General features: G+C 40.1%; 2 protein-coding genes across 2 annotated transcripts; both read right to left on the bottom strand.

Annotated features, from left to right (window-relative positions):
• Positions 1 to 647: 647 nt before the first annotated feature.
• LOC144644468 (3-oxoacyl-[acyl-carrier-protein] reductase FabG-like) lies at positions 648 to 5,789 on the bottom strand. Its single transcript, XM_078503965.1, has 4 exons — positions 5,398 to 5,789; positions 3,057 to 3,155; positions 2,149 to 2,345; positions 648 to 1,523 (listed from the first exon to the last, which is right to left on the bottom strand). The coding sequence occupies exons 1-4, from the start codon at positions 5,732 to 5,734 to the stop codon at positions 1,320 to 1,322; spliced, it is 837 nt and encodes a 278-aa protein (XP_078360091.1). The 5' UTR covers positions 5,735 to 5,789; the 3' UTR covers positions 648 to 1,319.
• A 955-nt stretch (positions 5,790 to 6,744) lies between these two features.
• On the bottom strand, positions 6,745 to 25,301 carry LOC144644430 (uncharacterized). Its single transcript, XM_078503906.1, has 13 exons — positions 25,116 to 25,301; positions 23,363 to 23,650; positions 20,043 to 20,233; positions 19,240 to 19,470; positions 17,828 to 18,060; positions 16,901 to 17,091; positions 15,972 to 16,140; positions 14,683 to 15,513; positions 14,073 to 14,174; positions 12,589 to 12,888; positions 11,688 to 11,854; positions 10,354 to 11,046; positions 6,745 to 9,045 (listed from the first exon to the last, which is right to left on the bottom strand). Exons 1-13 carry the CDS (start codon positions 25,188 to 25,190, stop codon positions 7,681 to 7,683), a joined length of 4,836 nt encoding a protein of 1,611 aa, XP_078360032.1. The 5' UTR covers positions 25,191 to 25,301; the 3' UTR covers positions 6,745 to 7,680.
• Positions 25,302 to 26,201: the final 900 nt, after the last annotated feature.

Genomic DNA, 26,201 nt, shown 5'->3' with positions numbered 1-26,201 from the left:
TTTTCTATGCCGAACTTTTTTTCTCGAAGTTTAGCGTTTCCCTCGCCCCCGCTAACTGCCTCTGGGTCTCCGAGGATGGAATCAATCGTAAATAAGCTATTTGCAAAATACAAACAAATTATGCAGAAAAGTAGAATTGGGTGTTTAAAAGGTAAAGTTTATATTGTTTGTAAAGGAAGTGTAAGGCATCGGACGTGGATATAAAAGCTGAAACAATAGCCGTGAATAATGAGGACACTCACTTGGAAACATTGGAGGCCCAATTTTATTGCCTTAGGCCATCTCAATAAAATGTTTCGTTTCCCATCGCACGACCGACCCTTTTTTTTTCGAAATGTAAAAAAAAATTCCAGATTCACTAGTCAAAGAGGCAAGTAGTTGAAGTTACAAGCACACGATCTTGTTTTATTAACAACAATTGTTATGATGTGATGTTCCTAACCTTAATTAACATCGATACTAAGTTTTTCAAAGGCTGTTTCGTGCCAAGGGCATTAACGATTGTTCCAACATTTTCAGCGAGATCAACTGAAACAAAATCTTTCGGTTCTGCATCTCCTGGCTTCTTAAATAAACCCAGATCCCTTTAAGTGTTCATTCTTTTTTTTTTGCCCGACCGACCGACCCACCATCACAAGACACGGGGCGATGGGAAACCGAAACGTTTTATTGGGATGGCCTAACATGGTTTTAATGACCTTGAAACTTGCGAGCCATATCAATTGATGATGAATCTCGAGATTGTCCAATTTTAAAAAAAATTCATAGAGCGGTTTCCAAATTATCACTTTTGCAGGCATAGACCAAAAAAAATGAATGCACGCTCATCAAACCCTTTTTCTCGCAATCAGCCAAAGCAATTCCCATCACTGTTTTACACGCGATTTTAAATGGAATCAAACTACTACGAGATTAGCAATCGATGATTACTGCGTAGTTCATATCAACAAGAAAAAGTCGTACTTACTGGATACTGTATTTATTATTGACGTACCAGGGAAATATTTCCCATAAGAGAAGATGATAAAATTACAAAATGATAAAATAACACTCATCATGTACGTTAATTCCGAGTGGTTCAAAAGGTTCTAGCTTCACGAGATATGAATCTCGTGCATTTTTTGGAATCAAGTTCGGAATAAACGATTTCTAGGGGTATAAGCGGCATGCTAGTATTAAAATTGGGTTAAGAAATTGCTCAGAAACGACTGTTAGTTTACATTTAACGTCAGGTCTGTACAGATACTTTTTAATATAATCTGTCTCAAAGCAGAAGTTTCCGGCCTGACTTTCAGCTCTATGTCATTGTGAATCCTTTTTTACTGTCCAGTTCCCTCGGGACCTAAAGCTAATAACCCTCCATCGACTGGCAAGTCTGTGCCAGTTATAGCTGAAGCATCTTTGCTGCATAGGAAGGCAATGGCTGCTGCTACCTCTTCAGCCTCACAGAAACGCCCGATCATCTGTCGCTTGGAAACGTTTGGCTCATAGCTCTCCCGGCTTTCGCCTAGTATTTTACCTGTCTGCAAATAACATATTTCAAGATTATTTCTGAAATGCCAACCAAAAATACCACAAGCACTGGAAATGCTACTTATGACTACTTATTTGGTAACCAAGTTTTGAAATTGTAAGTCTCACCACAAAGATCCAATTTAATAATTAAAAATGCATGATCGCGTGTTAAGACTTTATTGTAGTTTATTTTTAAAAAAAATGAACTAACAAACCACGTCACAAGTTTAATGACCGACTGACTGACTGACTGACTGACTGACTGACTGCCGACTGACTGACTGACTGACCGACCGACTGACTGACTGACTAACTCTCTGACGGATTGACTGACTGACTCACAGATAAATGAAAGACAGTAAGACAGACAGACAGTCTGACTGTCCGACTGACTGTCCGCGGACTAACTGACTAACTGACTGACCGGTTGACTGACTAACTGACTAACTGAATGACTGACTGGCTGTCTAACCGACAGACTGTCTGACTAACTGTCGTATTTACGTTTTAATAATACAACAAGATTCTAATGCAGTTTTGAACTTGTTGAACTTTCGAGAAGGATTAAGATAAATTTAATTGTTGACAGGCTGTCGTAGTTTTTAATGAAAACAAGCAAGATATAAGGCTTACCAGTTCAGTCCAGGTATATCCCGGACTAATGGAGTTTACTCTGATTCCATGAGCTGATAAATCCAGGGCCATACACTTGGTCATTGTTGTCACACCTCCTTTACTTGCCTGATATGTCCAGCCCGCTGAAAAGAAAGGTTGAGCACGATGGGCCTGGACACTACTTATGTTAACGACAGCGCAGTCCCAGGGTTCTGCTGCAAAACCAAAAGACAGTAAACTAAAATCATTTATGCTGGGAGGTGGGGGGGGGGGGGAGTACCCCTATAGTGGCCTAAGAAAAGTGTAGGTATTGCACGAATTGGAGCATAGAAAAGAGTAGGGAAAACTGCCATATGAGGGTCTTTCCAAGTATATCGAACAGACCAACTGAACGGTTAGTTCGTTGGTCGGGGTTTATTCAAGTAAAAAATTTAAGGAAAAAAGATGGAGTATCCCTTCTCCACTTAGTTTGGCAAATAAGCAGCGGAACATGTTGAACCTTTAATTCGCGTTAAATCAAAAATGACAGGAAAACAGTAGCGAAATACAAGGAAACTGCAGAAGAGTGCGAAAGATCAAAATTTGAGAAGTTTAAAACGGAAATCGAAAACAGTAATTTGCCGAGAGCAGTAGCGTTTATTGGTCAATCAACCAACTTGAGTAAGTTCAAGTTTGAAACTTCTAGCCTGCACAGCCGTCGTTTCCTTGCCGAGAGCATGAGAGGTGCCGCGTAAAGCTCAGGACGCGAGACAGTAGTAACTTATGTAAATGTGTGTTGAAAGTGAATGCAAATGAGGTTTCTCCTTGTCAATATGATGTTGTCTCGTTCTCGAAAGGGAAAACGTCGATCTGCGCGTTACACAGGCTATTACTCTTCCACAACACTATATTGACACAAAAATACAAACACGTGGCCACCGAGTTACCTTTAGTCATAAATGGGTAACAGGCTTGCACCATGTTGGAATAACCAATGAGATTTATTCCCAAAACTCTATCCCAGTCTGCCTTTGAAGAATCCAAACCTGTGAAAAGGTAGTAGATGGTAAGCTCTTATTACTTCTATTCAGATCTCCAAATACTGTCAAAAGGGGCGCGTCTAAAATTCACTTAAACCCTTTTACAATACAATACAATACAATACAATACAATACAATACAATACAATACAATACAATACAATACAATACAATACAATACAATACAGCTTAACCTCCATCCTAGCATCAGCACTGCACTGATGAGGCCCAGAAGGCCGAAACAGTACTGTCTGCAGTTAATCTAAAATCTAAAATGTTTAAATGCACTACCTGAGAATATTATAAAACGCGTCAGCAAAAAAAGCTGTAACTGGAAAAAATATTTCCAGTTTCGTTTCACCATTTTTAACATTGTCTCCTTTCCTTTCTTTGCCCTGTTCTCAAGTGCGTGCATTTTGTCTTTCCAAAGTGTGTCTCGACGTTTCTCTTCCCGAATATAGAAAAATCTTTAAAGGACCCAGGGCCAGGTTGGATTAGAGGCAATAGCTAACTATGGGGTACGTAGCCCGCAAGCGGGCTGTCTCATTAGGGAAAAAACGGCATGCAGTGCATGCAGAAGCGATGACGTTTCACAAAGGGTCTAACATAATTGAGGACGGGATAAAGACTGTTATCCAATTGCAGTGTACATTTTTTAAACCTAAGAAGCAATGTTCGTGATTGTCTAAATAGCATAGTTAGGATATTATGGAATTCAAATAAATACAGAATTAACAGTAGGCAGGCCAAGGATGCAAAGTTAATAATACATTTTCTTCGTAGATTTGCTCAATTGAACAACAGTAGATTGCGTTATATTGTAGTGTGTGACTTCCGATAAACGACATACGATACGCGGGAGCTAGCTTTAAAAGCTGCGAGAAAGGTCAAACGGTCTCTTGTTCACGACGGCCCTTAAAATTATAAATGTTAGAAATTTCTGTCTACTAATTCTAATAGATCCCATCATATGTAATTAGTCTCTTTCGTTTATACATTGTAGTGTTCCATTCTAACTGCACGGGAGTATTTTGCTTTTGTGTTCTATGCGGCGATTTCTTGTTATCAAGTTAAACTTGATTTCTGTTCGACCGAAACAGACAAAAAGACAAAAAGATCGGGTCGGTCTTGCGATGGCAATAAGCGATTTCCTGACGTCATCGCTTAATAAACGGCATGCAGTGCATGCAGAAGCGATGACGGGATTGAGGGCGGGAAAAAGACTGTTATCCAATTGCAGTGTACATTTTTTAAACCAAAGAAGCAATGTTGGTGATTGTCTAAATAGCATTAAGTTAGGATATGATGGAATTCAAATAAATACAGAATTAACAGTAGGCAGGTCAAGGATGCAAAGTTAATAATACATTTTCTTCGTAGATTTGCTCAATTGAACAACAGTAGATTGCGTTATATTGTAGTGTGTGACTTCCGATAAACGACATACGATACGCGGGAGCTAGCTTTTAAGCTGCGAGAGAGGTCAAACGGTCTCTTGCCCACGGCGGCCCTTATTATTATAAGAGTTAGAAATTTCTGTCTACTAATTCTAATAGATCCCATCATATGTAATTAGTCTCTTTCGTTTATACATTGTAGTGTTCCATTCTAACTGCACGGGAGTATTTTGCTTTTGTGTTCTATGCGGCGATTTCTTGTTATTAAGTTTAACTTGATTTCTGTTCGACCGAAACAGACAAAAAGATCGGGTCGGTCTTGCGATGGCAATAAGCGATTTCCTGACGTCATCGCTTAAAAAGGACAAAATTGGGGGAAATTTAGTAGCGGCTACAGGGAAGGGACCATTTAGGTTCCCTTGAGGCCCGTTCAAAGAACCATTTTTTTTTTCAGTCAGGTCGTTTTCAATCCCGGTGCCCACCTTTCAAATCTAGCGTAGAAATCTATCAGTCTCTCCATTATATTATTTCCCGCTGGTCTTCAGAATTAACGCAGAAAATTATGTATAAAGGATAAATCCGTCGGTCTCCTCATTGCGTGACTTCACGTGACACTTAATATGAATCACATGCACACCCACTGGAGTTTCATAGCTGCGGTGTATTCCGTATTCGTCGTATTCGGGAACCGTATAAAGAGTCTATAAACCAGCTCTTTGAATGAATAGTCGATGCTTTTGAAATTGGCTTAGATTTGTTGTGCGAATAGTCGAGTTTTAATAGGAACAAGAGAATTTCAAAATACCGGTAAATTAACTGACTTGCTAAAAACCCGGGTCAGGTCATACTCACCCTTACAAGGCGCGCCGATGGCTGCGTTGTTCACCAGAAAATGTATTTTTCCCTCATGATCTTCAGCAACTTTCTTAACTCCTTGTACACACTGCTCTTTATCTGCCACATCCACTTTGTAGAACTTGCCATGGTATCCACAAGCTGTAAGTTCATCCTGCAGTTGTTTACCGTCCGGTTCGTTGATATCAAACACGGCTACTGCAGCTCCATCATTGACAAATCTTTTAACAGTAGCTCGTCCGATCCCCGATGATCCACCAGTTATAATGGACACCTTGTTAGCAAATCGACCTTTCGTGTACTGCGAGTCAAGCGGAGGGTTTGATTGAGCCATTCCTGACGGGGTTCACTACAACTTTGACTGCTTTGTTCTCAAGTGTCACTCTCGTTATCCGTATCGTGACGCGCGACAAATGACACCGGTCACGTCATGCTTCGCACGCAAGTTCTGGCCCATTTTCTGTCACGCAACGCTACGCTCTCGGGAGGGTACGTATCTAAGCGGGATCCTTTCTCGATCTCTCCCGACAGTCCCGAGAGCGTAGAATCGGCGTGACAGAGAGAAAACCAGAACTGGAATAATAAATTAAAAGAGGTAAAGCCCCTCCCTCTTTGTCACGTGATTGCTGACGATGGAGCTGCAATAGCCGTGTTTGATATCAACGAACCGGACGGTAAACAACTGCAGGAGAACTCGTTGATTCAAACTAAAAGTCTAATCCTATCTTGGGCGCTATAATTTGACTGAAAAATACTCACTTTCACAAAATAAAACCAACAGCGGTGACACCAGTTACTAGCTACAAAAACAGTTTGGATGCAGGGGACCACACAACGATGAATAAAACGACTTAGCTTGTCTGTTGCCGGACGGATCTCTTGTTTACGAAATGCTCGTACCAGTCGTCACTCCAAGTGTAAATAAAATCAGAATAATTGCAAGGCTGGTACAACGACTGAAGGGCAAAATTTATCGGCCAATATTTCGACTAGCAGAGCTGTTCTTCTTCAGGGCCAATTTTAGAGCCGTTATTTTCCTAAAGACGAATAGCTCTGCTGGTTAAAATATTGGCCAATAAATTTGGCTCTTCAGCCGTAGTACCAGCCTTGCAACCAAACTGGTTTTATCAGTTTGAGCTACAAGCTACCAGCATGGACAGACAATTGTCCCTAGACCGACCCTTGGCCCATCTCTCCCGAGAGCATGCGAGCGATGCATGACCTGTGTCAATTGCTTTGCCACTTTTCAGGGATCGAAGTTGGGGCATGAAGCAAAAGGGAAAGGTTTACTTAACGCAGACTATACCACACACACCTTAACACGCAACTAATTATTTCTCCACATTCATGATGTCATATTTTTTTTAATTTGCAAAACCTATTTTCAAGTTATTCTCTTCTGTAAGCTTAATTCTAAAAATATATTCTTTTCTTCTACATTAACAAATTAGGAGATAATATTAAATAGTTTGTTCACATCATTTGAAACTAAGAAATCTAAAATCTATCAAAAAATAAATAAGACGAAATGAACCTATATGAATCTACCCAATTATATTATTTTACATTCTTTTTACAATAATCTATATCTTGAACCTTCCGAATTAAAGTATCTCGATCGATCCTGTTTTGCTGTAACTCATTCAAAAAAACCCTTTTTCCTAGAGTTTTTCAACGCTCGAAACATTCTTCTGGGCTCTGGCCTTTTTTTTTACATTGAACAGATTAAAAGATTCCTTGACTTCGGCTAAACTTCAAACAGTTTAAAGCAATTGAAGGTAAATTTCGAAGCACGTATTTTTACAAAGTATTGATTTTGGATCTTAAAACTGTACGATTTCTCTAACTTAATACTTGGAAAATTATAGTCCCCCTTATTAAATAACCAAAACATCACGGGAATAAATACCGTTAATAGAAAACTGGCCCGCTAAGGAACTTTAAAAAATACATAGCCGTTCACACTGTGAACAGGCATAAATAAAACTGATCACCCATGGAAAAAAAAACCTACAACTAGCTGGTTGGTCATCCCTGGATGGCGTATTAATCTTTCAAAGACCTCAAAACTTTTTGTTTAATCTTAGAAAATACTATGTAGTAGTTATCTCGTCTCCAGGGTCTTCTGCATTTGATCTACAGACTGATTTTCAAATGCTAAAGCGATTTTGTAAATTGAGTCCACGATTTGGTCTAATTTCCGTGATACTGGGCGTTATTAATTACCTTTGCTGCAAGTCAACTCTCAAAGCCTAAAAGCCAAAGGCTTGCTTTTTCTTATCAAGGAGGTTTAGGTGGGGCTGGTTTTCTCCTTGGCATTCCAAAACCTTTCTTTTTCTTGTTGAAACCAATTGGTACTTCCCACACCTTTCTCGGTATGTGCGTATAGTATGTGAATACAAAGGCTCGGGTAATGTGTTGTCCGCAACGTGTGTGCTTTAAACTCGTCATTCTTTCCATGTTATCTTCCCTTCGTTTCAACAACAACGCCTTCCTCCTGGCGGCCGCTTGAGCAGAACGCATGCGCGCTAAAGCTTCCAACCGGCGTGCCATTTCAATGCGTTTCTGTTCCTCGCGAAGTCGTTCCTGCTCGGCTTCTTCCCGTTTGCGCATTTCTTCCTCAGCCCGCTGGCGCTCTTCTTCTTCTCGCCTCAGCCTTTCCTCCTCTTCCTGCCTTAGCTTTGCCTCCTGCATTTCAGCTATCCGCCTCATCTGCTCGCGATACTCTCGCTCTTCTTGTATCCTGCGCAACTCTTCTTCTGCTTCGCGTATCTTCTCCTCCTCCAGCCGTCGTTCTTCCTCCTCTTCCTGAAGCGCCAGGAGACGTTCTTCCTCCAGTCTTTGATCCTCTTCAAGGCGCTCAAGTTCTTCCTTCCGCCGCCTCGCTTCCTCAATTTCGGCCATTCTTTTCTCGCGATTCATTCGCTGTTGTTCAAGTTCTTTCTCTCGCTCTCTTAACTCCTCTTCTCGCTTCTTCTTCTCTTCACGTTTCTTTTGTACCTCAAGCCTTCTTCGCTCGGCTTCAGCCGCTCTCCGCGATTCTCGCTCTTCGCGTGCCTTTTTCTTGGCTTCCTTCAGTTTCTCCAGCGCTTCTTGTTCGTGTTTTTTGGCTTCTTCCTCCTCCTCCACCCTTTTCATCTTCTCTTCTTCAATGTTTCTCTGCTTCTCTTCCGCCTCTGCCTTAGCTCTGGCTGCCTCTTCTTCGCGCTCCTTCATCAAGCGCATCTCTTCCTCTCTTATTCTCTTCTCTTCTTCCTTTCTTTTCCTTTCCTCTTTTCGTTGATCTGCTCTTAGTTTCGCCAGCTCCTTCTTGGACAATTTCTTGGGTTTAGACGGCGCGTGTGCATCTTTTTTCTCTGGTGGAACTTCACGGGCGACCTGCGGCATTTCTATGGTTTGCACAGACTCTTGTCTTTTGATTGTTTCATTTGCAACAGCACCATCACTCGGTTGATTGACAGTGGCGGAAGTGACGTCACTTTTACTCTGCTCCTGAATGAACTGTCGTAGTTCATCGTCCATCCCCTCTAACATTTCGGGCGTGTTGAATGCATCAAAATCTATGTTTTCCGGGTCTATAGGAGATTCGTCTTTCTTCTTTGAAGATTTGGGTGGTTTGCCGGGTTTCTTTTTCAAATCAGCTTTCTGCAATTATAGAAATAAACCGCTTTAATTTCTAATTCACCACACTCTGCTCTTAATTACTCATAAAGATGTTTTCACAATAGGGGTGGATATCCTTTCCAGTTAACTACAATAATGACACGATTCTCTTCTAATGTAGGAACATATTCAATAATCATCAATCATCGAAATAAGTCTCCTCCTTTCAAGCAAAGCGTCAACCTTGTGGACAGAAGCAGAAGAAGAAGAAGTTGCAGAAGATACTGCAACTGACAGTGCGGCTGCCTGAGCCAGACACTTGGAAGAAAGTTGACCAATCAAAACGATAATCGAGAACAATGGATTGTTATCCTTTACGTAAACAGACCAAAGGCGTTGGAGCATTCAGAAAACTGCTCAACAACAATTTGTTTTTTCTGTTTTACCTCAATTAGCATACGATCGACTCCGCTATATTGTACGCACTCTACAGATCCGACCCTCGGCAGAAAGGATAATAATTATTTATTTTACTAGAAAAAATTAACTTGAAAACTTGTATTGTGACTGCAAAACCGAAATTGTTGACAACCGTTCAAAATTTAGGATCGAAACTAACCAATCAAAAAATTACAAACTTTCCCGAGAAGTCTGCACCTTCTGTAACTTTGTTGGATTTTTAAGTTTTGTTGCTGAACTACTTGTTTGTACGTATTCTTCAACGTTACTGGTAGTAACCATCCATTGTACACAATTAACGTTTTGATTGGTCAACTTTCTTTTAAGTGCTCCGGTTGGAGTAGTCGCATTGTAACCTATCGCGCATGAGCTCTTAATTACGCCGGCATGAGTAAAAGTGCATTGGCAGGACAGTTCATTATTATTATCAGCATTAAGGCCCGGTAATACGGGCAACATTTTTGTTCAACTTGTCTCGCAACATTGTTGCATTGCAAGTTGAACGAGTTGTCGCCCGTATGACTACCGCGCGCTCAACTTGTCTCGCAAAAAATTTCGGTGTTGCAAGTTGAAAAAAATTTTTGCACAATCAGAAAGTAGAAGTCGGTTCTACTTTGTGCAACATGTTGCTGCAACTTGCAACACCGACATTTGTTGCGAGACAAGTTGAGCGCGCGGTAGTAATACGGGCAACAACTCGTTCAACTTGCAATGCAACAATGTTGCGAGACAAGTTGAACAAAAATGTTGCCCGTATTACCGGGCCTTTATACTCCATTTCCCCTAGTACATGTGCAAATTTTCATCTTTAGCAAAAAATAACTTCCAAATGCTTTGTATAGTTACTATACTTCTGAGAAAAACTGTGACGTCATAGAAAGACTTACGTACCTTATCTTTAGGTTTACTTGGTGTCTTGTTCTTAGAAACCAGCGCCGCCAGATCCGACAAGTCATTCTTTTTCTCAGCTACTGGAGGACTCGTTCTAGTGACCAGTCCCCCTGAAGTCGACTCGCTATCCTCGCCCTCTTTACCAATCCCCTCTAGCTCCAGCTTGCCGTCTTTTGGTGCTTCGCGTTTGGAAAATAAACTGCTGACCATTTGACGGCGGGCTTCCCTTTCTTCATCCGTCGGCTCTTTTACCTCTTTGTTCTTCTCATCGCTTTTTACTAAGCTCAATCCTGGCAGAGCAGGTTTCGAATCAGCTTTGTTCTTACCAGCCGATGACCCTTTAGGCTTTTCGCTTAAACTAGACGGCGCAGGTTTAGCTTGTCTGTTCACTGTAGTTTTAGCAGCTTCGGGTTTAGGTCGTAATCTCGGTTCTCCCTCCATACTTGAGGTGCTTGACTTTTCAGAAGCTTTCTTTTCACTCTCTTTTTCCTGGGCACCAGTTTCTGAACCGCGACGGCTTCGCGCGGATCTATCGCGAACTTGAGGCTCTTGCCCAGACTCAATATAATTTCGCACGGCCTCTCCGATGCTCACGGGTACATTTCTCTGGTCCTCGGTTACTGGAGAGGATGGCCGCGACTTCTCAATTTCAATCATTTCCTTATAAGGTGAAGTAGGTCGGAGATCGTCCAGCTATGGAACAAATAACAAAATCTGAGCGACAACGGAAAAAATTATTTAGAAGATAAAGTTGACGGATACCGTGTGCATTAAAACTGGTTTGGACGCTACTTTATCTGATCTGAATTTTGTTGCAATACCGCAATAAATTGAACGTCTTTGATGAAAAAAAGCATAAAAAGAAAAACATTTAAAAAAGAAAACGCAAAAGTTACTTAACCACCACTGAGAACGCGTATATTTTAAGTTTTTAAAGACGTAGGAGGCACTGCTGTAGCCTTCCCAGTTTGTCCCCAAGATAAGCAGCTCTGTGTTTTGATTTCCAAATGAATGCTGGTGATCGTTAAGTTTGAATTTGCCTCATTGGATGTATGCACATTCAATATCTGTCAGGATTAATTCTGATTTACTTAACGCAAATAAAGGAATATCAACCTGGTTTCAGTTTCCATTCTTCCTCGCGATCGAGGAACATCACATCATCAGCCAACATCATTTTGCAATCAGCATTTACCAGAAACAAAGCTGCAACCAGCTGCCATGCATGCAAATACGTGGCTAAAGCCTAAACTTATAAATCGTGCAGAAAAACTTTTTAATTTTTCATCTAGTAAACGAGAATTTAACGTTGAAGTCTTGCTGTAGAATCTTACCTTTCTCGCTACTTCCAATCCTGTTTCCGCCAATAGTTCTTTATGAAGTATTTGACCAGCTTTGATTGGCGCAGGTGAACTGGCACGAGGGACCTCTGTTGCTCTGGGCGCGGGTTGTTCTGGCGTAACCACAACGGGGTCTTTATGTTCTGAAGACTTTTCAGGGGCTGAAGAAAAACATGGAAAAAATATATGAGATTCAAGGTAACAATAATTGTGTCTAGGTATTAATGAACTAGGTTTTCACACGCTAATGGGTCTTAATGTGTCCCACCGAAAAGAAAAATCATTTTCTGATTCTGATAAACAATTAAGCTTTATTTCGGTATTATTTAAGCATCGTCATCGAAGAATTCTTAAAAGCTTTCAGCAAAAAAATCACCGGATTACAAATAATACCCGGTATTTGACTTTTATATGACTTTATATGACTTTTTCCCAAAAATACTGCAGACCAAATTTGTCGACCAAAATAAAATTATCAAGAAATCTTATCTCGGTAATATTGACACGATCGGACATAAAAAATAGAAATGAGCAGATCTAGATATCATCGAAATCTATTTGTTCAGCCAACCGCACTCAGTTGTGAAGTAAAAGTGAAAATTTGCATTTAAAATACAGCTAAAACAACTAGAATAACGCCTGCGGCCATCGCATCATCGTACACTCTGAGGTATAATGATCACTGGAGGTTTCGAAGTATAAAATCAAGGTGAAAAAAATAGTTTATTTTTCAAAAAGAGAGGAAAAAAAAAACAAGAAGTAAAGCCTTTTCATTTTCTTTTGGGATAAAAAAAAATTGTTTTTTATTTTATTTTAATCTCATTTATAGATTAACGCTTTTACTTTTTTGTACACTGCATTTTTTAAATATTCAAAATAAATCTAACTATCTTACCTTGAACATGAATTGATAAATTCGCCGGCACTGGGGTGGATGGTTCGGAGTCCTGCACATCAGTGGTAGCTGCGTCAGATATCGCTGGCTCAGCAGTTATCAGCGCTACTGGAGGCGAAGATTGAGGCGAGATAATTCCTGTTTCTTCAAACTCTACAGGTTCGGTAACTGGCGGCGCTGTCTCGTTTTCATGCAGCTCGGAAGATGAAGGTATTGACGTCACAGCCTCGTCTTCGTGCTCCTCTAGCATTGGAGTTTCTCGTTGTTTGTCGTCGTATTCTACTGTAGGTGGTGGAGTTGCTGTAACAAAACAAGTGTTATCAGTAATGATGGGTCCTGAAATTTGAACTACAATGAGACAAAAAAAAAACAACTAACACTCTCTATAATCAATGTTCTTCGTGCTCAGATTGCCGTTAATGATTATAGATTTGCGCGATCCGGTTCCGCGCATAACCTCACTCGGAACTCGAAAGAGTTTTTTGCCAAGTAGCTTGTGTCTTTTTGTATCGTGTTTCAACCTCAACCGCTGTCAAACGATAGAAATATGTAAAAAACAAGAAAAAGTACTTCAAAGATATAGAGGATATTACATGGTTGCGCGGAGATATGAATTTATCTTCGGGTTCTCGAGTGTTCATCTTATTAACCTACTAATTACGATGTTTTTGACGACCGATGCCGACCATTTCCGGATTTGCAAAATGTTGTCGGAAGGTCGTACGAATGTTTCCGAGCATTTTCCGAAAATATCCGAAGAATTCCGAAGATTGCCGAGGAGATCCGAAGATGTATCGACTTAATATCGATTTACTTGGCTCATTCAGCATGAAACAGGGCAAACTTGTCAGAAAATGTTTCGAAATCGATATCTTCACACGTGAAAATAACATGTTATTTTCACGTGTGAGAATTTTTCGCGCGAGATTTCCTGGTATTTCACTGATGTTTATATAATAAAAGGTTCTAATTTTCACTGTTCAAAGGTCGATACTTCACCGGCATTCTGATGGTTTACTAAATTTTTTGGAGCTTTACTAAAAGAAGTTCTACGTGATTGAAAATAGCGATATGTGGGCGTCTCGGCGCCATTTGCCAAAGCATTCGGTTCGGTTGCGGAGCATTTAAAGAGTAAAAAAAAAACTTGCTTATTCGAGGGAATGGAAATATACTTAACAACAACAACAAACAAAATCTATTTAGACACGATGGGATAAAAAGCTACATAGCTTGTGGGGTCGTGTGTTTAACATTGAAACTAGTAGATAAAAACATTAAAACTATATTGAGGTAAAAAAACGCTAAACTCAGTGCTAAAAATAAACAAATTGCTAAAATTGTTACAATGATAAAAAGATAAAAAGCGCTAAGAACTCTTACAATAGAGATTATTTAATTTAACTTACGCTCGAACTTTTAAATCTGATACTAACAAAAACTGAAACGTTTGCAAAATGTCTACGTATCAACAGCATCTTAAGTACCTGGCTGGATGGAACCTGGGTCCGAGCTTCTTTCTTCGTTGAGGGACGGTATAGGCAGAAATTCCTCCTCAGGGTGGCCTCCAGGGGTAGAGCTTGCCAGCTCTATTATAAAAGAAAAAGAAGAAACGTACAATATTAGAGTCTGGGTAAGACAAAAGCTGAGAGATTAACAAGATAACTGATTTTCTACTAGAATTTTTCGAGAAATGTCTGGTACACAGTGCATCAATACAACACTTGCATAACGGAGTGAACTAATTTTAATAAAAACAGGTCGACATACACAAAACCTTGTTACTGGCCATGGTTGGGGTTGATTGAATAGCCAAACCTACCTTTAAAAATTGAATATCATGTTTCAAAAACCAAGAGCATGACTTTGTACCTTCGTGTCAGAGGTTTTCTTTCCTTTCCAAGAAGTAGGAAAAAGAGAGGAAAACAGAAAGAAAATCTCCGGAACCAGGATAAGGGCTTGCAAAAACGTAAGTTACTGAATTAAGACAGTGTTTCGTTTAGTGATTTTGGCTTTCAAATTGACGAGAAATGTTGCACGGTGTTCCAAGTAAACTTTCAAACAGGAGTCATATTACGAGGTGTGAACGCACGTTACCTTGAGTAATACTATCTTCGTCATCGCTTTCATTCATTTCATCTGGTTCAATGACTTCTCCACCCTCCATCACCCCAGGCCACTCCTGGTCAGCAGTTTCCTCATCAGCAAGCATGTCTTCATACACTCCCTCAGCCACAGACTGTGACCGAACTACTGTCTCGGAAACTTGGGCCAAGTCAGCCTCACTTCCAAGGGTTGCTTTTGTTTCTGCGCCACCCTGAGCCGATTTTGCGCTCGAAGTCCTCGTGTCCCCTTTAACTGCAGTTTCCTCTCCTTGTCTGTCACTCTGACGGCTCACAACACTGTGAACTCTTTCACGAGAGGAAGACGATGATTTTCTCTCATCGGCATCATCAGCGATCTTTATCGCTTCTCCCCACTGCTCGCTTGCTGCAGAAGACGCAGCCGATGATTTTCGAGATCTAGCTACTTTTTCACGACGAGACTCCACCGAAGGAGATCGAGTCGAAGCCGAAGCCACCCGAGAAGCGACCGAGGTACTCCTGGGAGGTGGAGAGGGGCTTTTGACGGCACTCTCCCGTGATGGTGACGCAGTTCCTGAACCAGCAATATCTGCAGAAACTTGCCATGTTGACTGATTCTCCGCATCATCACCTGGCACGTCATGTAACACGGACAATTCATCTCTTACTCCAGGCCAAGTCGGAGAAGTCTCATCGCGTTCCATTTCGTCGAACTCTGGGGAATAAGCCAAGACATCGAGATCTCGTGACATCGCGGAGAGACCTCTGTTATAATGAGATACACTGGAAAGGCTCCCGCTATGACTGGAGTGGACACTGGAGCGAGTTCTTCTATTGGCTGTCCCTGAAAAAATGAGAAAGCATTTCATTTAAGTCAAGAACGAAAGTCGCACCAGACCTCTCAACCTCAAACACTGGAAATCTGGAGATTGAGGTCAAAATCTGGAGATTTCGTACCGGGAGATTGATCAACTGACGAACAAAATTACAGGTCCATCCTGGCGCTTCAATGACTTGTTCTCTGTTTACCGTGGATTTCTGTTTCTCATCGTGAGATTGAAGTGAAATCGTGAGTCTCACGACAAAATCGTGAGCTTGGAGGTCTGTCGCACAGGAAAAGAAATTGGTACTACATTTATTTAACACTTTGGGAAACAATCTTAACGCAGGCCTTGTTGGCCTAAGATGAAGAATACCTAACAGAGACCTCTTGAAAAGTTTATTAAGTTTCCTGTTTGCTTAAAAAAGTTCTTCAATGGACTAAGGTCATTAGTGCACTTCAAAAACATTAGTTCATAGTACCAGCGCTCGAGGCTCTCCTTTGTACGTCCACTTTTTCCTCTCTACCACTCCGAAGGGAGCCAGCGCTTGATGGCCGACGCGAGCTTTTTCCAGACCCCGCTTGGTCGGCTGGAAACGAGGCTTCATCTTCTTCCTCAATAACGTTCGTCGTTCGGTTCCATTCCTCACTCTAAGATGAAAATCAAGCAGCTTTTGGTTAAGTGCCTAAGAATAGCTTGCCCTGCTGTGCTATTTGGAGGCAGTGTAAACAAAAACAAGATAAAAACTCAAATACATTATATGCAAACTGAACACAAACTTGTCAGTGTAAGAATTCTCCTCAGGGTTGGAGGCTGTGAGTACTTCAGAATATTTCTCTAATTGCATGGACATACGTGCCGCAGAATTCACACTGGATCCTCACTATTCATGCAGCAACTACATGAACAGGCGTTCTCGGGCAAGACTAATAGCAGCTTTTCATCGAACCAAGCAACCTCACATGCCACTGACTATATTGCCTTCTTCAAAACACACTCAAAAGGGAAGAGAGTTTAAAAAAAAAAAAAAAAAAAAAAAAAAAAAAAAAAAAAATTTTATATGGTGAATAAAAATAAGTTTTGGAGCCAAAAAAAAAGCTATGAAAAACTAGTCTCTTTCTTAATCTTTTTTAGTCGAGCTTCGTTACTCTATCTGTGATATTTAACGGAGCTACGTCACGCACAACGCATCTTGAAAATTGGCAAGTTTCTTCAAGTTTGTCATTCGATATCTGTCTTAATCTTCGTCAGTTGAAACCATCTTTGTTTATTTTGGGGTTTTTATTTCTCCCTTGGTGTTTTTCTACTCAAACTATTTGTGAGGTTTCCTTCTATTTGAGAGTAATCAGAAAAATTACTTATAACAACAGCAAAGATCGTGCACCACGAATTTTGTATCTTGTTATGTACCTTGCCATCTGGGCTCGCCAAACGTTGAACCTTGGAGCAGTCAGGCGTCGCTCCTCTGGACGATCCCAAATGAAAAGACGGCGAAGGACTGCGACTGAGTCTCCGGGGACTGGGACCTCGCCGTTGATATCGACCAAACCCCACGTCAGCATTGATGATTTCGCCCAGATGATTTGGCGTAGAACCAAGAGCTACAAAGAAATAAAAACTCCACTCAGAATGAATTTTAGGCTGATTCGTAATGACTGAACTGAACCCGGTTCCATCCTTTCAGTGAGTTATGCGGAAAGCGCGCACAATTTGTTCCTGTTTCAACGACAACTAAAGAAGTTTTTTTTTCAAAAAAAAGGCAGCCGTACTTCTTGTCTAGGACAGAACGCACTTCCCTCAAAGGTCTTAAAGCAATTTATTGAAACTGGCTTACAATTTTTTATTTTTCAATAGCGAAGCGCGCGAGGTCTAAAAATAGAATGCAAATGATTATACCCCCACGAGGCTAAGAAAACATCAGCGTGTTCTGAGAGAAATAGAGAGAATCTAGGCGACGTTTCGTTTGAAAAGAGTATTTTAGGAACACCGGCTGTTTTTAATAGAAAGTGTTTTAGGAAAATCGTCCGATTTGTTTGTCTGAGTCATGACGTCACTCGCATACTTCGTTTTATACCTGGATTGGTTTTCGCGCAATTTTTTAACCAATCAAGAGCCGAAGCAAAAACCTATCGAAACAATCGTGTTACGTCCGTTTTCCCGCACTTGGCACCGATTAAATGTTTTTGCTTTGAATATTCGAACTCCAAGCTTAAAAAGTCATGAGCGATTTATAATTGGGAGTGAGAAACATGATTAGTGCCGATTATCGTTTGAACGAGAGCCACGCGGACTTGAAACGGGGACAAGGGAAGACAAGTGAGTAACATTTAGACTGACCTCTCGGGAGAGGGGGTGGTTTAGCACTGGTAATCCTAGGATTAGCTTTAGGTGACTCCAGGGTGGGTGGGATGGGTGCTGTTTTAGGTCTTGATATCGAGTCTTGAGCTTCGTAGAAAGCAGAACTATATCCGATACTCGACATGGATGGCGAAAACATACTGGTGTAGCTGCGATGCGCTCTTGGTGATCTTGGCGACGAATAGGAAGAGAAGTCCTCTAAAGTTTCACGCCTGTGTACAGAAAAGTACAGTAAGTAAGCTTAACTTTGAGAGATTTTTTTAGGTTTTAACTCTACTAAATGGCTCTGTAGTTTTTTTTTTTGCACGAACATTTTTGCGTCTTTCTTCGTTTGTCTATCTTTTCATCCTTAAAATGCTGCATGACAATTAGCTTGTTACAACATTTTTTTGTAAAATGCCTCCGATTTTTGCAGCATCAGAAATTAGAAGTACTTACTACTCTACTAAACTACTACTTTACTACTAAAAAAAGGGCGGGCGGGCGCTTTTTTTTGTTATTTGTTATTTCCTCCATCGTCGAATTCTCCACAAGCGAACTTGCAAAATAAATTCTAACCTCTCCAGGCTTTAAAATTTTGGCCTGATTTCGTATTAAAACGCAGACAAAAGCCGTGTCTTACAAAATTTTCTTTGTACATAATTGAGGAGTAACGCCTGTTGGTTCACAGGTAACCAAAGCGTACTATGAGAGTTTGTATGGATGTACTAGAAGGCTTGTATGGATTTGAAATAAGTCGAGAAAATATCCCTTTTTACCGGTGAAAAGTTATGATGCTTTAACCTACCTGGTGTCACGTTTTTGTATTTCTACTGCTTTAGAAAGTCGTGCGCGCGATTTCTCTTACCGTCTGTTGCGTACGCAACAGACGGTTAAGCGATCCACTCGTAACAAAAACGTGCAGTAGGTTAAAGTCTCTACTCACCTAAGATATTTTCTCGACTTTATTTCAAATCCTCCTCTTGTCTCCATACAAACTCTCATATTACCTTTGGTTACCTGTGGTTGGTTTGTTCGTGCCAACTTTCCCAATAATAATAAATATTAAAAAAGAGAAGTGGCGCCCAAAAAAATAAAGAGGGCGGGGACGAGAAACATTTTTTTTTACTTGGCCTAAATGGACAACTGTAACCGTATTCGAGAAAAAAAAAAAACAGTGTTTACTTACATCCCCACCCCCTACCCCCAAAAATAATCATAAGTCCATACTTGCACTTCGAAAATATCCATAATCCACCTTGAGATTATACAGCGGGTAGCTAGCTTAAGGAGGCTCAAAAGAGTTTCCTACGACTGCAATGACAACTGCAAGTTGCACACGTGTGCAGCTGAAAACCTTTTTGAGCCTCCTTTTACATGTCTGCTTAAAAAATTCATTGTTTTGTACTTACCCCTCAGCACCAATATCTGGCATGTGATCTGATGACACAACTCTGTGATCAAGGTGTTCTTTATTTTGACTCCACCCTGATCTGCCATACTTCATGTAGTCTTGTACTATACCAGTTATCTCCTCATCATCTTCCAGAAAATGGGAATAATGTGACGTTGTGTTTGTGGAGTAGGAAGTTCTGGTAGAAAATGGAGTTTGTGATCTGTACCTTCTGTGGGAATTATGACCACTAAAAATAAAAATCACTTTTATTAATAACAAAGAATAATCATCAAACTCCCTATGATTTGTATTGTACAATGGGTTTGCACATTCGTTTCCATAAGTACCATATTTGAAAAGTCACAAGAAAAAAGTTAACCAATCAAAATTGCAATATTTGGATTAAATTCACAGTGCGCGCTAGCTTGTGCTCAATGGCGTAAATTTGTTTTTGAACAAGCTTGGTTGAATAAAGTTAAATTTGGTTATAAAGTTCTCCTGTTTCATCGTCATTAAGTAGTCTGGAAAACTTCACTTGGATACACTTAATGAATTTCTTTAGTTTCTGTAAGAAATTTACAGCGCTAATAGGTGTGTTACTACGAGTATAAAGCATTCGTGGACAAACTCTTCCTGTTTCCATATATGGTACTTGGCAAAATTCACTATTCAAATGCTGTGAGCGTGCGTTACACGTTTCAAGCCCTTATGAGTTTCTACATCAAATCAAGGGATCTCTAAGAAAGTCTGACTTCAAAACTTCAAGGGAAAATAACCCCTTATGCTTCAGCAAAACCAAATTACTAATATAACTTTTACCTGGATTTTTTCAGCTCCTCAAGGTAGTAATCAGGATCTGCACCAGGCTGAACATTTTTATCAGCTGTCAGGTTTTCTGAGTCAAGGTAGTGAAGAAATCTTAAAAATGAACTCTTGTCCCTCTTTTGTGAACTTTCCTTTTCTGATGTTTCTTTTGGAGTGTCCAGATTTCCTTCCCAGGCTTCCTCATCCTATATAATGAGCAATGTTCAGGTGGAAATCAGGAAGTTGTTATTTTCTAAAGAAACTGTTGTGCTGCGTCGGCATAATGAACAACAAGTAGTGTCACTGAATCAACATAGTGGTGATTTTGTTTAACAGAGGTGGTGGAACATTTTTCCAACTGGCGGGGCTGACTAGTGACTTGGAGTGGGGCGGGGGGCTAAAGAGACTCTTCTCTTAGTAAGCCTTTATTTTTTCCAAAATATTTGGGGGGGGGGGTTAAGCCCCCAGCCCCCTCGGCTCCGTCTTCCCTTCCCCAACTGGGCGGGCACACCAAAACCTCCCAAAACATTGGTAGCTCACTTTGCTCAGCAGCATGTTCTTGCCACTTACACAATATGATCTCAAATGTGACTCTGTGGGCAGGCTGGTCTTAACTGGACCAGCTCAAGTTAAAATACCTTGAGGTACATGTACAGTAGCTATAATTTTGAGTAGTCCTACATCTGAGTACCGGTAGTTCATTATGACCACATATACATATTTTCAAGTGGCTAAATGAAATTTTTTTGGGGAGAGGCCATCTGGTGGCCTAATGGTTAGTGCATTGTACTCTGGATTGATTGGTCCAGGTTCGAGCTCTCTGTTGTGTTCCTGGACAAGACACTTTACTCTAACAGTGTCTTTCTCCACACATTTGAATAAATAGGTACCCGCAAATTTTATTGCTGGGGGTAGCCCTACGATGGACTAGTGTCCCATCTAAGGGGGAGTAGAAAATTATACTCCTAATCTCTTTATACTACTGAAACTGGGATAAGCTCCGGCCTGATGGGCCAATTAGGCTCGAATGCAGACTTTACCCAACTAAACTATCTAAATCATTATATATTTACTAGGCAAAGTTGGCAAAAGAATAGGTATGCTTGGTCGCGCAAGAAAGAACATAAGTATGCACTCAGCCAACAGAGTGTACAAGTCTTACATTATTCTGTTACTCAATTACTGTGATAGTGTCTGGAACTGTTGCGGAACTGTAAACTCTGATAAATTAGAAAAGTTACAGAGGCGAGCGGCAAGAATGTTCATGAAATCTGATAGAAGTGAGACTGCATTAAATTATTTAAGATATGATACCTTAAAAGCCAGGCGAGAGAAGCACGTACTGTCTTTAGTGAAGAAATGTATCAACAAGAAATGCCCACAATTTTTTATTGACTATTTTAAATTTAATAAAGATGTTTTAAGTAGAACTACCAGGCGAAGTAATAATCTTAGACTGCCTTCTGTAAAATTAGAATCTACGAAGAAAGCATTTTATTGCCATGGTTGTAAAGTTTTAATGAAAACATGTAGTTGTAAATTTTTAAATGAAAACTTGTAAATTTTTAAATTAAATGAACTTATAATTTTTAATTAAGGTTTTTTTTCAATTAGTTTTAATGTCGTTTTAAATATTATCCATATTGTAATGTAATAGTGTAGTTTTTGTGTTTTGCTGCAGCCGCAATGGCTGCAAGCAAAACACATTGAGAGCTGAAGTTTGTGCCATAAGGTGGTAAGTGCCGTAAGGTGTAAGTGCCGTAACAGAGGAGAAATCTGAACTACCGATGTCAATCAAATCCATGAACAAACAAAATCGAAACCAATGAACCGTAGCGCTGATCGCATTCGAAGTTACGGGCCAAAGTATTCGAACGCAAACCACGTTGGACACGTTGGAAAACAGAAAACCGATTTAAAAGTATATCGCATTGGGAAAGAAAACAAACTGTGGCGCGACCACTCCAGTTTTATGAGAAAATTATTCTGCAGTTTTCATCATTTACGAAAAGAGCGAAGACTTGGAACCTCGCCGAAGGTCATAAATATTTTCTCCAAAGGACCGGTTAGTGCACAGTTTGTAAACTTTCGCTTTGAAAATAAACTTACCCTCACCTTGTCTACACTGTCTACAGCATACTAGTACTGTATTAACTCTGAACTTCATATTTTAAAATAAAATGTATGAACGTGTAACTTGTCACGCAAAGACAGCTGGAAAGGAATATACCATGCACCGCTAATTGTAGCTGTATTCGAGCTATATAAAAGACAGCTAGAAACGAATTAATACTAGTAACATCACAATGGGAAAGAAACTTATTCAGTGGTGCACACCGTCGAAAACAAAGAAATATTAAAGGAAGTTCTCATTCACCAGATTCACTGCATCAGATGCAACATTCGTCAGTTCGTGTTTAAATGCGTGGCGACCAGTTTGTTTACTAGTTATTAAAAAATAATACGGTCTTCATTTAATAAACAGTTCATCCTTAAATTTCAGCTTTTCTACGACTGACAGGTAGGTACTATAGTATAAGCCCCGCTAAAATAGCTGGAAAGGGAAAGTTTTTTGAAAAATGAATTTTTGACTGCCAGACGCGCTGGCGCCACATGTTTATTTTGTGCGGAAGATTAATTAAACGCCGTGAAAAATAGAATTTGATGTCCAGCGAGCCACTGCATCTTCGGCTACGCAGTCCTCAGTGAATCCTCCAACTTCACAAATTTCTAAAACTTTAAGAAAACGAACTTTCGCAGAATCAAAAATTGGTCCTTATCGATCTTCCGATCTTGTTGTGAAGACACTGAAATTCGACGAGTGTTCATGCGTGAAGGGATGACTGACGAATGATAATAATTATTTGTAAACTTTCGCTTTCAAAATGAACTTTGCGTTACGTTCAACGCCGTCTTTCCGTTGTTGATTTCAACATAACATTGATCAGTAAAATTATCAGGATTGAATTAACACAAAGTGACTACAATATAGTGCAATTATTAACCTGCACACAAGTGACAGACAATAAAAGACGTTGGATTTCAATCTCGACTCACTTGTCTTTCATCAACATGTTCCCTAAGACTTTGCTCTAGCAGCAAAACACATGGACCCATTGGGGCCCTATTTTTATTCTTATAGGGCCTCTATTGATAGCAGTAATTTTGTAATTTATAATTACTGAAAGAGCAACCCTGTTTAAATAAAGGCACTCTTCTTCTTCTTCTTCTTCTTCTTCTTCTTCTTCTTCTTCATACAGTATATTCTCAAACTGTTCTGCTTTTATATATAAGTTCATAGGTATAGAATTGACAGAACCAAAACACAAGCTTACCTCTTTCCCAAACTCAAGCACAGAATTGGTTAAATTCCCCAATGTTCTTAGTTTAAGACCTGCCTCGTAAACATTCTCCTTCTTAAGATGGCTCTCTCCATTTCCATTTCCATGGTTACAAATATCCTCACTTGGGGTGAAAAGGATAATCGCACCTTTGCGAGTGACGAATGTCTTTGGAAGAGAAAGTTGTCCATCCTCCAACAAGAGACTGCCAGTTGATTTGGCCGACTTGTTACGAGGTGATGTATGATTTAATAACTGAGGTAAGATAGGCTCTATAGGGGACTGGTATGGAAAAAAAAGAAACATAAAAAGCAGTTGATAACAAATTCGTACAAAAATTCAAGGCGTGAGATAGTCCTGTTGTACTCAGAGATTTTAGCCTTAACTTGTTTTAAGTTCCCAAGAAACTTATCAGTATTAGTAGCTGATCTAAGGGGGGAGGCAGGGGGTCCACCCACTCTTATTGTTGAAAAATAAGGGCCAAAAAATCTTAACTGCCTTCCACGCTTAATGGACCAAGAATGGGCTTACCTTAACAGTGCCCCTCCCCTTTTTGAGCAAGAAAAAGCTCATTCTCACTTGCCCCCATTCACAACCCCAGCACACTTCTATTATCAGTGGCTAATCTGGTGAAGAGGTCCAACCCTCTTTCCTCCTCCCCTCAAGGGCCCACCTGGTCCCTACCACATAATTTTTGAGTTAGAATGGGTCCATCTTTACTTGTCTTTTTAACCCCTCTACCCTCCCCCCCACCTGCCTGCCCCCTTTGAACATCACTGGATGATCTACTGGATACACTGATGAAGGGATCATGCAGTGACTGCAAACTGTCAATCTACTGTTTTATTTTGCATTTGACTCAGTATTGAGTTGTTATGGAAGGCCATAGCAGTTTAAATTATGGGGACTTTACAAATTTAACGTGGTTTGACTGCCATCAGGCTGGTTATCTTAGCTTTTGTGGATTAACTTTGCCGACATTTCATAACGTTTACAACAGAGAGAAAATTAATTGAGCTAACCCTATGTTTGTATTTCTTGTTTTTTCTGTCTCACCTCAAGCTTGTTCAAACATTAATTAAAACTTGAAACCAGTGACGAGGACTCTTAATAGAGAATTGACTTGGAAAATAATATTTATATTTCCATCTTCTGACATAGCTTTACCTTGCTTTTATCTTAAATATTTTCACTATATGCCCCAATTTCTTTTGGTTTTATCCTCCGTGCAAAGTGTTCATGAACTACCTCAATATAAGTTGTCTGGCGTCAGTGCAAAGAAGATTAATATTGATTTTGTTTTTGTAAAGTCTCCAAATTGTAACTGCTCACAGATGCTCGCACTACCGACGATGCAAAAAGGATAAAATCACATCTCAAAAAAGGAAGAATTAAAGCTTTATTTGAGAGACAGTTATTCGAAAATTAGATTCTTTGAAGTGAGTTAGCAAATTATGCAATATGCGCCTTAAGCCCTTTCTCCACTGTTCCATTGTGATTCGTGTTGAACCGTAAATGAATTCATGAAAAACAAAAGATAGATCAAATCCGCAAGAAAAATAGACCCGAAAGTCGTGATATTTTTAAGTTAGATAGAACTGTCGATAAACTGAGCAAGATCAACTTTTGGGGGACCTTATTTATAGTAACTAAGAGTCCAAGAGTGTTTGGGAGTTTTCACAGCGCGCGCGCGTCAACATTTTGACACCAACAGCGTACAAAGGAAAAAGAGCAACTTATGCCTCACCGTTTGATCCAAGTATTCTTCGCATTGTAAACCGCCGTCCCAACCAGCTTTTCCGCGAGCTAGCGAAGAGAACATCTAACTCAGAGCAGTAAATTGTGGGTTACGCGTTCTCAAAACCATCACCGTCGTCCTGCCGCATCACGCCATCTTTGACTCTTGCTATCACGTTCACGAAACAAAATTTTTGGTCACCATGCCAATATGTTAATTTAAACAATAGCCGGTCAATAAGTTAATATTGAACTTGGAAATTAAATGCATGCCATTAGCCGGGTCATTGACGGTCTCTAAAAATCTCGATGATTTGGTAAGTGCAGAATGCAATATGGAACAATTGAAAGTATGATATTTTATATATGTTCGTGTTTATTTGCTTTATTTTACTTTCGGAAAAACTGTTCACAGGCTACTTGTACTCTTTCCCAGGTGTTCCTTACGCTAATCTTTGCAAACGTAACACGACACTTGTTCGTTTGAAACAAAATACTTTTGTCTTCCTTGAAAATGCGATAACATGAAACTTTTGTTTTTTGTTTGTTTTACGGCGGCATCGATGACATTTGCTTAATTTAATTAAGTTACGGTTTAGACCTGCACGAAAGACGATTCTCAAAAACTAAAGAAACAAATCTAATCAAAAAACATCTTTTTCGACAGGTTTTTTAAAACGCAGTACAGCTAGGATATTTGTTTCCTGGTTATCAGGTGTTCACGCCGAAAATCCCGGTGCAAGTTTTTGCATACCTAATTACAAAAGCGCTGTGAAATTCTCAAAATCTAATTTAATTAATTTGCGGTTTTTACTTGGCGCCACGAAGTCTGCAGGAATCCTACCACAAACACGCAATACAAGCGATGTTCATGAGAGTTCCAGCAAAAAATGTAGACTAAACTGCGCATGCGTTTGGCGTAAAGAACGTTGCCCTAGAATGTCGAGTAGTACCACAAGGAGAGCAAAGGGTTTTCTGAAACAAATATATACGTTTGAGATCTTCACATGAAAGTAACGTAGATGTGCTCCAGGTTTTACCTAGGGGTACGGTCAGGAGCTCCCCACCCCCACCCCCTCCACAAGGAATAATTAAT

Source organism: Oculina patagonica, chromosome 2 (assembly GCF_052425735.1).
Source record: "Oculina patagonica isolate OP01 chromosome 2, crgOcupat, whole genome shotgun sequence".
Lineage (NCBI taxonomy): Eukaryota > Metazoa > Cnidaria > Anthozoa > Scleractinia > Oculinidae > Oculina > Oculina patagonica.
Note: the sequence above shows the minus strand (reverse complement) of the source record. Positions and strands in the feature narration are given on the sequence as shown.